The 14,666-nt window shown below is 46.8% G+C and overlaps 1 protein-coding gene across 1 annotated transcript; it reads left to right on the forward strand.

Annotated features, from left to right (window-relative positions):
- Window positions 1–6,074: 6,074 nt before the first annotated feature.
- On the forward strand, window positions 6,075–14,192 carry LOC144166044 (uncharacterized). The gene is made up of 5 exons (XM_077695708.1): window positions 6,075–6,121; window positions 6,646–6,760; window positions 12,363–12,521; window positions 12,662–12,781; window positions 14,046–14,192. The coding sequence occupies exons 1-5, from the start codon at window positions 6,075–6,077 to the stop codon at window positions 14,190–14,192; spliced, it is 588 nt and encodes a 195-aa protein (XP_077551834.1).
- The last annotated feature ends 474 nt before the right edge of the window (window positions 14,193–14,666 follow it).

Consider the following 14,666-nt stretch of genomic DNA (forward strand, 5'->3'; position numbering starts at 1 on the left):
TAGTCTTGGCAACGCATCACGTGACTGGCAGCACCGAATTCCGTCACGTGCGATCCCCTGCCGAGCTCCGCAGCTGGATCGCCGCCTGACCGCGTTACTCGCCGCGCGCCTGGCTTTGAGGAACGCCGCGCTCGCCTACACAATGCGAGCTTGGCTATTGGGAGAGCGAGGCCAGGTCATGTTCTCTGAGCGTTGCACGGGGGCGGAAGGCTTCGGGCCGTCGCCGGCAAGCGGCGTCTGACCACCGCGAGGATATCGCCCGGCGAAATGCTTCACTGGAGAGGGCCCGGAATTCCAAGCGCGCGAAGCCATTGTCGGAAACTGAGGAAGAGGGCTCGCAAAATTTACTCATCCAAGTGAAACGAAGACTTAACCTGGCTAAACCAAGCTTTAGCTTTGGATATCCCGGCTTAGCTCTTAGTTCACTGGGACACCACTCTGAGTGGTGTCCCAGTGAATATCTCGGGGCTGTGATCACCGTTACTGCTAGGTTGGCTGTCAACGTGCCATGATCCCGTGTGGTCGCTCCGCGGTTTCCTGAACTGTGCTCAAATTCAAAGTGAACCTTTATCCAGTGCGTGTTTACCACTTTTTATTTTTAACCTGACTTAGTGGTCTCATGACCACGTGTAGTCGCTCCGCGGTTGCCTGAACTCTGCCTAAATTGAAAGCGAACATTTCTCCAGTGCGTTAGAACATTTCTCTAGTGTGTTTTAACACTTCTTTTATTTTCACCTCGAACTACTGAACTCTGTCTACAGACCTCATGTCGTCTTTTTTTTTTTTTATTTGTGTCATTATTCATCTGACGTAGCATGTTAGGCTATCTGCTGGACAGAGAGCACCATCAAACTGCGTTCTAATATAATCCGGCTTAGCTGATCTAAGCCGCCGTGATTTTTTATTGTCTTCCGTGCTTGCGTGCATAAATGTTGGCATAGGTTTGACGCCCGCGGTCCTTGTAACGCGAGCATACGCGAGCCCCGCAGTACACGCTTTATTTGGCGGCGTTCCATTGCAGATCCCGTCAACTTCGATGCGTTCCGCCAGCTGGGGGGACATGGTGCACGGTCGCCGCAGCTCTTGGCCTCTGTGCCGCTGGCTCCACTATGGGAGCGGCTGCCTGACAGCCTTCGGTGGCGTCAATTTGGTGGCGGCATGACACGCTTCGTTCGTAACGCAACGCTGCACGGCATCGAAGTGCGCCTGTCCCCCGCGGCCCTGCTCAGTGTCGACGTCCTCCTCAGGCTACAAGCGTCCTGCAAGGTGAAGCCTGGCATGCACAATTTTTACAGCGGAACTGTACTTACAGCTACCCTCCGGTTGTGATTGACGTGGATACGTCTACGCGTACAGTAGATGCGAAATATGTTATCTTTGAAAAATAAAAGAGGCCGCTAAGAGCCCTCTAGCCCTACGTTCAGTTAAATTTACTTGTCCTGATTAGCTACGTCGCAGTGAAGTTGTAAACGTTACATAAATCCCGTCTGCTGTCAATAAATCGCTGTTTAATGAGGGGATATGGTTGGAAAACACAGCTGTAGCTTTTGTTTTAACGGAACTATCCAGAAGTAAATTACATGACAATTGGCCGCTAAGAAGACTCTACCATTACGCCGAATTACGTCTATATGTCGTAAATACGTAGCTCACAGTCAAGTTTTAAATATTGGAGAATTCCGGTCTGTTTTCAATGCATGGGCTTTTACGTGCTGGAAGCGGAGAGCCGGTTGTTTGCTTCCTAGAATAAAGCTGTACTACTTTCAACGGTTTCGGTCATTATCTAGGAAGTATGCTGAAATTAACGTGTTTTATTTCGTGCGTATATATGTGTCGATTGAGGCAACACACACCACAGCTTCGCTTGCGGCCGTAGCGACACAGCGGAAAAGTTGAAGATTTTTTTTTTGTATACCGGAGTTAGGTCTTCGAGCTTTTCAAACCCCTTCAGCGGCTCAGTGTCCAAGACCCAGTGGAACTCATCGCAAGGTCGTTAGGTCAATTCTCAGTGAAATATGGTAGTAGGACCGACATAAAAATCCTCTCTAAAAAGACCTCTCAAGAAAAAAAAAACGTACTTAAAACGTACATGCCATACTATCATTTGGTTACTTCATTCAACATGAGGGGCCTTTGTGCGGGTGTTCGGTTGGTGAGCGTTTGCCCCAGCATACCGCGCACTTCATAAAACAAATCATTTTAGTTGTTACAAGACAACTACTTCGTGTATAGTTCTCCATTCAAGCGTTTGCGTTTTTTCCGCAACTATAAATCCGCCGCACACTGAGACACGAGAGGGGATGTCACTCTCGTGATTTATTGTAGTTAAAACTAGCATGGAAGCTGAATGAAAGAGCCCCACACCTATTGCACGGATTCGCCTTTTTACATGGAGATATCTTTTTTTCTGTTGATATGTCGTCCGTCAGACATCCGTACTGCCGCTTTAGTTTGGCTCCTGGTTATTAGACAACGCAGTTTTTTATACCTACGCTACACGACCGTTTCAAAGGTCTTTCGAAGGCCTTCTAACAAATGGTCGATAGAGTGCGCCCCTGCAAATATATAGGACGAGTACCGTATTTATTCGATTATAAGGCGGTCATTATTATAAGGCGAGGGTGCAGTTTAGAGAGTAAAAAAAATCGCCAAATACGACTTTGAGACTACAGATTTTGGAAAAAACCTGGCCTTATATTGGAATAAATACAGTAAACACTTGGGGGTGAGAGTTATTCAATTGTCAATTGAAAGCCGTGTACACAGGTAACTGAACCTTGTGTAATAAGTGCAATCTAAATAACTGTGATGTTGTAGCCAGCTCCTATTTAGGTTGGAGCCAAGCTTTCCAGTAAATAATTATTTCTGTCTCTATCTCCCAATTGACTTCGCTTCAACAGCTTCAATGAACAAAATAGAGCGCAGGTCAACACATCAGTTGACCACAAAGATGCGGATTCCGCTTATGTTCTTCTATGATACCCTCTGCAAAACAAGAAAATATATATTCGCCTGTAACGTAGCTGCTTTGTGGCGCTTGAATGCCGGCCATCCACCGGCACCAAACCAACCACAAAATGGAGAAAAAGCGCGTCAGCTGAAAAGATCATTGTTTTAAACATTGAGGTAGTTGAATAATAACTGGCTGCGTTAGTAGGTGGAACGCCTTTGATAAATGGGAGCTCACCGAAGCGGCGACGCCCACATTTATAGCACATGCGACGCACAGGTAGCAATAGGCGTTCAGTAGTGGCCAGAAAATAGTACGGGCCAGACGCGGTTGCCTCCTTTGTCAAGCTTAACAGGGCATCTGTAGGGGCTAGTTGGTGCTGCATAGCTGTAGTGTAGAGCGCTTAAACGTTTAGTAGAACAAGGGCGAGAAAGACGACAAAACAGGACGAAGCGCGTCTTCCTGTTGTGTAGTCTTTCTCGTCCTTGCTCTACTATAGTCAACGTTTAAGCGCTCTCCAATCGAGCATCGTCAAGCTTACTGATTGGTGGTAATTTCTTTTCTTTTTTTTTCAGGAAATTAAGAAGAACGATCCTGATTTGACGTTTCTCCTGCGGCTTCGATATGACCCACTCCTGGCGAATAACAGCCATATGCAGAAACTTGTCGAGTATGTACCCCGACCAGAACGCTTTCATATGGTCTTTGCCTTGTAAAGTACCTGCCCCAAGTACGTGATAAAGCTACTGAAGTGAAAAGAGCAACATAAATAGCCACACTTTTGGGAATGGCCTTAAGGCATTTCTCTCGGTGACGTAAGCGTACGCCTATGAGGGCCGTTCGAAAAATGCGTCGAAACCACCGCTACATTGAATGACCACTGCTACACATTGTTGTGTGCAGTACTGTAACAAGGCCCTCAAACATCGCAGCGTTACTCCTTTGATAATTTGAGCTGGTGAGTTTAACGGGTTCGTACTTACCAGTAGATTTTCCGTCGCGGGTGGCTCAGTGGCTAAGGAGTTCTGCTGCTGAGCCCAAGGACGCGGGTTAGAATCTCGGCCGTGGTTTCTGATGGAGGAGAAAAGCAAAAACGCCCGGGTGTTCGAGATTTTGGCACACGTTAAAGATCCACAGGTGGTCAAAATTAATGCGTAGCCCTCCACTATGGCGCGCCTCATCGCCTGCGTCGTTTCAGGGCGTTAAACCCCATAATCAATCGAGTTGGCGAGCATAATGAGAAGAAACTACGCTAAAGAACGAACGAAAGTAATGAATATGTATGTGGTGCTGTGAGGGAGCTCCAGCACCGTTACTTAATTAGTAATTCTAATGTTCGCTACCAGTACTGTGACGCTGTTAGAAACGAATATAATAAAGATAAAACTTGCGAGAAGGTAGTATACTTAGACCGCTGCGAACGTTTCGACAAGGAAACTTGTCTCTTGTCGAGACAAGTCTTTTGTCACATATATTTTACGCGTTCTTTGTGACTTTTCTTCATTCCTAGACTTTCTACGAGGCAAGTCTTCGTGTCGAATCGTTGACCCCAGCCTTGTAGACGGCTGTTTTCACCGCAGAGTTGTCGTTTGTTTGAACAGCGTCTTCCAAGCTTCATCAATATCCCCCTCTATTTATTATTAAAATTTATGAACAGGGTAAAGAGCGTGGAAAATAGGATTTGAGAACAGTCCAGCACACGTGAACACGAGATAGCGGATCTTCTACATAAGTGGAAATCGATGTAAAGCGCATCTTTGTACTTGTTCTTGTATGTACAGAGCGCAAACGTCTTGTGTGCAACACTCGAGCAGCCTGCTCAGGACTGCACGGACGGTGAGTGCAGGCAGAGCCGAGTTTGAGACCACTAGCATGTGAGCTTGCGCGGCCCAATCAACATGATTGCCGTCTCTATTCTTCGGCACCTACCTCTACCGGGAGAAGCTCTGTCTGTGGGAGTGTCGGGCAGGGAAATGAATTTTCCGACAACCCGCCTTAGCGCGCGCTGTGCAAACATTTCGCGAGCATTACCTTCGGTGCGTAGGAAGTCCATGAAATAACAAAATAGAGCCCCATTCTTGAGGGAACAAATTTTGCAGGGGCTGAGTTTGCATTCGCGAGCGGTTACCGACAGCCCGCAAGCGGACCGGCCAGGCGAAAGATTTTGTCGGCGGTACGGCGAGCGGCGCAGTTCGAACAGTACGGCCTACCCACAGGAACCTTTGGGCGTCAATGCCGCTGTATCAGCAAGGGCGAAAGAGAAGTTTTGAGTTAATGTTCCTACTTATTGAGATTGCGTAAGCGCGGCGAGACTGGCCAAACATGGTATTTAGACCCCGTTGTTTAGGCTGCGCTAAGCTCACAATGTTTACTAATAACATCTGTGTTACTTAAAGAGCTTAATGCTTGTGACGCATTTTTTGTAATTTTTCATAAATAAATAATGAGCATTTACGATTCTTGTTTAAGAAATGAAGAGGTAAACATGCCTGTGAATTATACATTTGTTATTTTCTGCTTCAAATATAAATTTGTAATACAAAAAAATAACTGCCGGCTTCGTGAAACTGGCCTATGATACTGAAAATACCTTGCTTTTTATGAACGCTTCGTATTTACGGGCTGTATATTCTGCTTACTAGTGCTCGAAGCATCCAGATAACAGAAATTGTGCCATGTACTTTGTGGGTACCAGATCGGAAAATGTGGAAAGCGCAATGTTGTTTGCCTATTGTGGAATCGTAAGCGGCCGCACTAAATTAGCTCCGCAGAGAATTTCAATGCACGTAGCTGTAAAGTGCGGTAAACGAACTCACGTAAAGCACCCAACTTTTCGCGGTCATGTTGGTAAGGCCGCGGTTTATTTGTTTAGACAATACTCCACTCCAGGCTTAGGCTCAATCAGGAGTGCAAAAATGATTACAGTGCACCTCACCCAAATGTAAAGATGAAATGTCGTAGTCTTTAGGTGCATTCTGATTCTCAGGCGGCATGGTAGACGGCGTGCGGAGCAGTTTAATTAGACGTCTAAATGACAAGAACTTATGGCCGTATTCTGAGTCCCTCCTCCACTACATGATCTCCCTTCACTCGGCTGACGGGAGGATTCCATTCCGCAATACTTATGCATGGAGAACTCGACTTCAAGGACCTCCTCCACTGGAGGCTCAAGTGAAGGAAGGATCCATAATACCAGAGTTAAACGCTGCACCATCCAACACAGCAGACGACAACATCGTCGCGGGCGTGTTAACAAAGTCAAGCCACAGTTTCCCCAAAAATAAAAATAACATTTCTGTAAACCTTAGGCCTTTTACAAAGTAAGAAAAAGCATCTTCACAACTAGAAAACTATACAAAACATTTAAACTAAAATACAAGTTAGGTTGTTACAACACTATGTCCGAAAAGGTGGCGCTGGCATCGTTTCTGAGTTTAGAGCTTCGACAGCAAGTTGCTCTGCATTGTTGTCGAGTTCGATCACTTTGGCACTGCCTCTGCGAAGCAGTCTTCGTGGCCGGCCTCCTGCGAATTGGAACGGGACTTAACATGGCCGACTGTGCGCGAAGACGGCAGCGAAGACGTCTAAAAGAAGAAATTGCAACGCACCCTTCGAAACACAATTAAGATCTAGAAAGAGAAAAATGAGTACATTACGCAAATTTTCAGCTGTACCACGATTTTTATGTGCTGCAGCTGCCCCGACATTGTTGTGTTCCGGACTGAACATCATGAGCTCAGCACCAGAGTACTCCGGGCGCCGAATCCGCTCCAGAGGTACATCGGTGCTGACGTCGAAGAGCTGTTTCTGGTGAGGAACATTTTCTTATGAGACTAGGTCGCCGAGTCCCGGGTAGGGTTATCTATTTTAGTCATGTGGAGCGGGAATTGAGTACAAGTTTCGCTCTCGCAAAGTTTTTCGAAAAATCCCCGCGCTAACAGCATGATTCCCGGCTGCACCGCATGAGAGCGTGGAACAGGCTCTTACAGAACGTAGCATTATTAAATGAGCCTACCAAACTTTATAAAGGAAAGTGCTCGTGCGTTTGTTCTAAAAGTTTGCAAGGTTGCGTCAATATATCCGCTGTTTTGTTTTGCACTAAAATCGTTGGGGGAATAAAATGGGTTATATCAGAATAAAATGGAGGGATTCCCGTCACTGAAAAAATCGTGTGCTATAAAAATGGCCGGTGGCGCGTGGGGAGCCACCTGTCTTATTGAAATAGTGCACCACTCTCAAGGCGCAGCGTTTTGTTTTCAACAGCGCAACAATTGGCCTACCGTAGCACCACCCCCATTCTTCCGAAAAGGCTATCCTGGTTCACATCAGCGAAAATGTATATTCTTTTAAACGTCAAGAAAAGATGTGAAGAATTTGTTAAATAAAAATATACTTAGTAGGCACGTCTCCGCAATATGCGCTTACAGGATACGAATAAATTGTTAAGCGATTTTGTTCCATTGCCCTAAAAGTGAAATTCCTGGTTTCCAGTCTGAATCGACATTCCCCACCTTTGGGGAGGGCTACGGATTTGATTTTAAAGTGCGGTCTCCAACTTTGGTATAAACATTCCGCAAGCCAGGGGTTTTAACGCAAAGCGTTTTAGCAGCATTGCTCTTTAGGCTTGAACTGGGTCCATCGCATGGGCAAAAAAAAAAGCTGTCTTGGAGTGAGGCGCCCGGCACGACCTTTGCTCAGGGGCTTTACTAAAAAAAATCCGCGCGCATGGGACTGTGCGCCCCGTGAGGAGCTCTCAACGTCGTCCAGGCTTGCGCATTGGCGTGCGCCATGTTATGAGCTCCCACCATCGTCATTGTCGTTTTCGGCGCGGAAGACCCGTGGTGCGCAGGTAGCTCCAGGGCTCTATCATTCCCCCCCTCCTCACCCACCCCCCTGTCCCTTCATGGAGCAGGAGGCCGTCGTGTTGTCCACGTGGTGCATTTCGGCGGTTGAGCTTGGGATTTCCGTGGCGGGTTACTTGAGACTTGGAAGCCCTTGGTGGGTCGCAGGGGAGACCACGTGAGCCGGCTTGTCTCGATCAGTAACGACGACATCTTGGTGGCCCGTAATGTCGAGGGTGACAGTCCTGGGTTGCCGCGCAACGTGTGAGGACCGTGCATGGACTTGCTGTTCTGCTCCCTCTCCCCTGAGATCCGCTGTAAGTGTGGGCAGAAGCTATAAAGACCCCCAGCGCTGCTGTTCCTCCAACTTTGCACCACTTGTGCAAGCTGCGCACAATTTTTAAGCTAGTTCAGTAGAACAACCATTTTGAAACCCTCGACGCGACGCTGATTAGCCGATGTCCTCAACGCTGACAGCAGTACATGTGGCAGGTAGAGCGAGGAAGGAAGGGGGTGGGGGAAAGAGAAGGAATTAAAAGCCGCGTGGAGGAGAAGGTTAAGGGTACATTGGATTGCATCGGATTGAACGAAATTGGGTTAGATAGAATGCCATCGCTCAAGAAAGGGCGGGTAACAGTGCGTAGAGATCAAAAAATGAGTTACAGAAGGTTTTTTAGGCGATATGGAATCAATATCGACCAATGGTTGTAGCGTAAAGCGTTAAAAAAAAAGCACGGCGAGCACTATTCCCGCATGGCGAAACCGTAGCCACAGCCGAAACAGTGCTGCTGCCGGAGGTCAGATATGGTGGTGTTTTATGGAACCTTACTGCGCAACTTTCATCCAAGAAATGTTCAGTTAACCAGACAGGAATTCTTGAAATCAGGAAGAAAATATCGATGTAACACAAAGATTGGGTCTCACTGTAGTATACAGGTTATTTCACCGTAATCTCCGGTTAGTGAGGAGTGCAGTGGAAGAAAGCCTCGCGCACGCCTAATCAAAGTCGTGGGTTCGAATCCCGGCAGAGTGTGTCTTTTCTGTTTTTCTTTCTGCCTTCAGAGTGGCATGGTTCAAATCTTAGTCGTGGGTCCTAAACAACGTTTTTGGTTGAACTGAGGAACTATCATATCAAACGTAATTGCATCGTTTAGGTCATAGGCACGATTTGTTCAGTTTTAAATTCGGGCTTTGTGTATAGATGAAAAGGCAATTGCACTTTAAGAGGATGGAATACTGATGTGTGTATCTTGAAAAAATGGTTTGTCTTTATTAGACTAACATAGTTTCCTCCCGTCTACTTAAACAAGACGCAAGGTAGGCTGGGGGTGAGGGAAAAGGGAATATAGGGCTGCGACCGGCAACCAAACCCTCCACATATCGGAAGTGGCAGCATTGAGCGCGTAAAAAAGTGAATGAACAGCCTTTGTGGAGAGAGAATGGGCTCCAGACTTTCAGAAGGAAAAGCGAAGATGGAATAATTGTTTTGTGCAATCATATGCACAGTTGAACAAAGAGACAGCGCGCAGCCCCACAACTCACACTATTCTTCCGAGAGCGCTCGTATTGTCTGTTACTGCGTGCTTGTCTAGTAGTCGATTACCACAGGGTAGCGTAGAAGTTTCCCAGAAAGAAAGGGGGAAATGTGATGCACTACGCACTCTAAAAAAAAAGTCGCTGTACCGTATCGTAGAACCCTTCGGCTGCTTTCGTTGCGGTTATAAATGTTTAGAACCGATCGTAATAACAAATATCACGATAATGACGTCACCAGAACAAGACCAAGCTCGACATTGGCTTGAACGAGCGGCCAATTAAGCAATATATAAACCGTCGTTGCTTAGGAACGCATGTACATGCTAACTCCAACAAATTTTGAGGCAATTCTGTAGTTATTCTGTCACATATTTTAGACTCCCATCGGTACCACGAGATGTCATCGCGTGAACCCGCGGTGTCGTGGTCGTTGTGTTTTTGTGTGATCTTTTCGGCATGGTTTGGAAATGTAAACGTCCCGCCCCATTCTTCCCATCAGCTTCTTTAGCTGTGAACGGCGTGCAGGATTCAGAAGTAGCATGATAAAAAACGGACCAAACGGAACGCAGAAAGTCAGATGGCCCCGTTCCAAAGCGATGATGCGGCGCAGATTATGACGGTAGCAGGCGACGCCCGCAACCGGATGTTCCTGCATACGTCACTGTGAAGCCAGGCGTCATGGGCAGTCACGCTCGAGCGGTGCGAGGAGGTGGGCGAAACAAGGGAGAACCGCGGCGCGGCGAAAATGCAATGTTTTGATTTGCAATAACTCCACTAATACTCGTCGCTTTAACAAAATTCTTGCAGGAGACGATTACTAGGACATTGATTTACTTGAAAATGTCAACACCCGTGTATCTGCAAAACCTCTTTCAGGGCCACTTTAATGCTCAGATATTCCTAGGTCACCTTGGGAGCGCGAGCGTGAGCGAAACATTTTATCAGCTCTGTCTCGGCTGAGCCCCTTACCCATCGGCGCTTGGGCAATCAAAAAAAAAAAAGCGGTGGTTGATTCGTCTGGCATAAAAATCGGTAAAACATGAAAGTGAAATGTGCAGCGAAATCTGCAGAGAAAGGAGCATGATTTGCGGGTAGGCGGCTGCCTTGCGGGTGTGGTCGAGAGTGACGTCCTGATGGCGAGTAGCTTCGGCAAAAGTGCGACCACTTCGGTCCTGCTCCGTTGCGTGTACGGCGACGGTTGCGTTGCGACGAGCTCCGCTTGTGGAATGCGAGAGGCAGAGTTAGAAGCTTGGACCGTGAACGCGCGAATACGTTCCGCTTCCATCTGGCCCACGGAGCAAGAGAGAGAGAGAGAGAGAGAGAGAGAGAGAGAGAGAGAGAGAGAGAGAGAGAGAGAGAGAGAGAGAGAGAGAGAGAGAGAGAGAGAGAGAGAGAGAGAGAGAGAGAGAGAGAGAGGTTTATTTTTTTCCAGTTGTTTGTAAGGAGTCCTTCATAAACGGCGGCTAGCAGCCCTTGGGCCCTGGCGGCGTTTTCAGCCAACTGGACGGCCCAGAGTTGGTCTTTTGGATCAGAGCTGAGCAGCACGGTCTCCCACTGCTTGTCATTCACGGTTTTACGGCCTTCTTGGGTCGCCTGAGGACAAGCCCACAGTAGATGTGACAGGCCCGCCCGTTCCTTACATAGTGCGCACATGCCTGAATATTGGCCAGGGTGGCAGTGACTGTATGCCACGGGATTCGGATACGTATTCGTTTGGAGGAGACGCCAGACCACCAACTGCGTTTTGTTTAGGGATGGATGAGCGGATGGATAACGGGCCCGTTCGAATCTGTAGTGATTAGCAATTTCCCTGTATGAGACCATGCGGTCTCTTCCCGATCTCAGCGGAGGCTGCTCGGTGGCTCGGCATGCGAGCCCTCGAGCCGTGTTGTGAGCTGCCTCGTTGCCCGGAAGGGAAGAGTGTGCAGGTGCCCATAAAATTTGGACTTTTCTCTGGTCTCGGAAATTTAGCAAAATGCGTCGCGCCTCCGGCGATATGCGCCCTTTAATAAAATTTCGAACTGCCGTTTTCGAGTCACTGATTATGTATTTAGCTGTCGTGGAGGCTATCGCAAGTGCGATGGTGCACTCCTCGGCTGTCTCGGATTTTGCGGTTACGACCGTTCCGCAGCAGGTTAATTTACCTTCACAGTCTACTGCTGTCATTGACATGGCATCACACGTGGGATATTCTGCCGCATCGACGTACATCACGTCCATAGAATTTTGAAACATTTTCTTAATGGCTTTGGCTCGCTCTTGCCGCCTTCCCTCGTTGTGTTCCGGGTGCATGTTTCTTGGCAACGGAAGTATTTTGGAATATATTTTATTCTTGCTCCGTGACCTGGCCTTTCTCTTCGCTCCAAATAAATCACGTTCGCTGCATTCGCCCGTCAGCGTTGCCCGATTGAGGCGCCAACTGTCGGCGCTCGTTAGGGTTATGAAGCCCTACTTCACTTCCCTTCTCCTAGACGGCAACACCATCTGCGTCCATGAAACGTTCTCTGCCGTTTCTCCGGTGTTCGTTGTACTGGCGTAATTTACGTGACGGATATGACGTCAGTGAAATCTTGGTGCACCCCGGCATAAAACACTTTCGCGTAAAAAGAAAACGCATACGCTTGTGTACTAGTGCGCAGAGCGACCTTCTAACCAATCCTGTAATGCGGACGTCCGGTGTCTTGAAGCAGATTTTTTTCCATGCATGTAAAGGCCTTATGCGACTCGGAAAATTTCAAGTCACAATTTTGACAAGATAGCTCCATTCATTGTATATTCTGGTATGAGCGTTTTTGTGCATTGGCCTTCGCTACTTACGTTCCTAATAAGCCATATGAAGCACTGACCTGCCAAGAAAAGGCATCATCCCTTCTCTGACGAAACAATCACTCCATATCTACATCGCACAGGAGAACTTAAGAGCATGAAAGTTTTTTTGCGGGTATTGGTAACTATTTCGTCCGTGTCCTTCTGCAGATGTTTTTTTTGTTAGGAGCTCGTTAGTGGTTGGACTTCAAGCGTTCTTTTTCTGATAGCTACAGGAGCTGGAGAAGATCGGTCGTCTGCGCAAGCCTGTGGAGGGCCAGGAGTGGTGCATGAGCTTCTCACTTGGCGGCCTCCTATTCCACTACGACATGGGCCTTAGTTTCGGAGACGACGCCAAGGCGGGACCTGAAGAGATCTCCCTCTCCGAGGTATGTACAAGCGTGCTACGCTGTTGCTATTTCAAAAAAAAATTGAGCGTCCCATTGCTAGTGCTCGCCGCAAGTTGATTCGTACTGACACCACAACGACAGTCAAGAGCAAAAACAACAATAAAAATCGGTCTTTTCAGATCTGCGAACGCTTTTCGGTGCGGCGCTTTGAAGACCTGCGCACGCTCTCGTTCTACTCCATGGAACACACGAAGCACACATGGGTCGCCTACGACGACGATCAGTCTCTTGCACGAAAGGTACGGGGGGTTTGTCCTCAGTTGAGCTTCAAGGAGGCGTTCGCGAAAGTTGAAAAAAAAAAACACTCACTATGCTGGAAAGATAGTGTTCAACTGTGTACACTATTATTTTGTAGATTGTCTAAATTACTGAGAAATTTTGATCTGTCAGTTTGGTGGTGGGTATTTATGTATCTATTCCAACTACCCCGAAAGTTTCTCACTGGTAGGGTATTTCATAGGGGGGAAAATTCAAAAGAGCGGTGCAAACAAAGCTAACAAACGTGTTATAGGCAAAAGAAACAGATACAAGTTGGTGCATGGCAAAAATAAATGTGCAGCACAAATAACAAAAAAAACTGAGAAAAAACTTATACACACACATGGAAACATTTAGTGAAGTTAAATTGCCATAATACTGCCTATTATTTCTTGAAATTTGATCGGATCGCTGAAAGTTGCGATATGAGATGGGAGGGCATTCCAATAGATAATTGTGCGAGGTATGAATGATTGCGAATAGCTAATCATGTGGAACTTTATACGCATCACATTTAAGCCTTGGTCACGTCGGGGGAAAATGGCTGGAAAGGAAGACAAGAAATCGGCATGAAATGAAGGGTGATGGTACAGTTTATTATACTTTGATAACCGTGATAGTATACACGCCGGTGTGAAAAGATTTGTTAGGATGAACGAAGTTGAAGAGTCGTGATGCTGGTATGACGTGAATAATCCGAAAAGATGAAACGAGCGCCATGATTGTGAAGGGTTTAAATTCGGTCAACTAGATAGGCTTTGTCAGGGTCCGAAATTGCAGATGCATATTGAGTTTTAGACCTGACAACAGTTGTGTATGTTTCAGTCTGTGTTTTAAATAGCCCAATGAGCGGTTGGCGGAGAATAGTATTATCATGTGGGCCATGCTTTTTGATTTCGTTTTTGAAGCTTCATGGATTTAACGTTTTAGAGTTGTCCGCGTGTAGCAACAGGGAGCAATGGAGAATGGAAGACAGGAACCGAACAGGAAAGTCTATTATTTTTAAGTTGCCTAGAGACGAATCCATGGTTTAAACTTTGACACCGGACTTACCGTTACCTTTTTTCTTCACAACGTAACTATTTGTGGATTCCAGCGGACTTGTGTGAATAATGTGACACGAATAAAAATTTTAAAAATCTCCCGATCGCATGCGATTTATTATCCAATGCTGCGTTCGCCCGCCTTGACCTACGCCTTCAGGAGACGCTTTATCTCTAGTCCTTTCTTTTTTTGTTCCTTCAGGTCCAGGTCGCCCGAAAGCGTAAAGGCCCGAGAATGTGCGTCGCCGTTTACCACACAGAGCTGGATGATTCGCGGCAGTCGTGTGGTCTCGGCCCAATGCCAGTTCTACGGACCCTGCGGAAAGTCGTTGATAACTTCTCATCGTAGTGAAATATCTCTTTTATTGTTTGACTAGTTCATTTAGAAAGTAATCTAAACGACATCTGAAAAGGAATGTTAAGGTGTGACCGGATGCATAAGGACTGCGCCAATTATCAAGCAAATGCGAACCTTTCAGCCTCGGTACCTGTTCAATAATATTCAATTTTGAGCTATCTCAACGTATGAATTCTGCTGACATTTTATTCCTAATGTTCGCACGCCAAACGTGCTTTTCGCATCGGAGAAAAAAGCCTAGCTATGTTGCAACGCAAAACGAGAAATCACCATGCAGATTAGCGTTTCATTTTAACGATGCTCACTGTCGAGCCCTTGTGTGACATCCCGAGCTCAGTTTCAACAAAGGCGACAAACTGATTAAAATGTTTGAACGTGCCATGTGTGTGCCTCTCTGCTGAAGCGCAAGAAAACTCGACTTTGAAAATATCAGCTTCCAAGATAAGCTTGCACTAGCCGGCGCGT

This window comes from Haemaphysalis longicornis, unplaced genomic scaffold (assembly GCF_048455015.1).
Source record: "Haemaphysalis longicornis isolate Haplotype H1 unplaced genomic scaffold, Haemaphysalis longicornis Haplotype H1 scaffold_16, whole genome shotgun sequence".
In the NCBI taxonomy this organism is placed as follows: domain Eukaryota; kingdom Metazoa; phylum Arthropoda; class Arachnida; order Ixodida; family Ixodidae; genus Haemaphysalis; species Haemaphysalis longicornis.

Bases quoted from the DNA above. Each gene is read 5' to 3' on its own strand.
- LOC144166044 (XM_077695708.1), top strand. From the start codon at position 6,075: ATGCATGGAGAACTCGACTTCAAGGACCTCCTCCACTGGAGGCTCAA. The intron at 6,122-6,645 runs GTGAAGGAAGGA...TATGTGCTGCAG, and splicing joins CTCCTCCACTGGAGGCTCAA to CTGCCCCGACATTGTTGTGT. The intron at 12,782-14,045 runs GTACGGGGGGTT...TTGTTCCTTCAG, and splicing joins ATCAGTCTCTTGCACGAAAG to GTCCAGGTCGCCCGAAAGCG.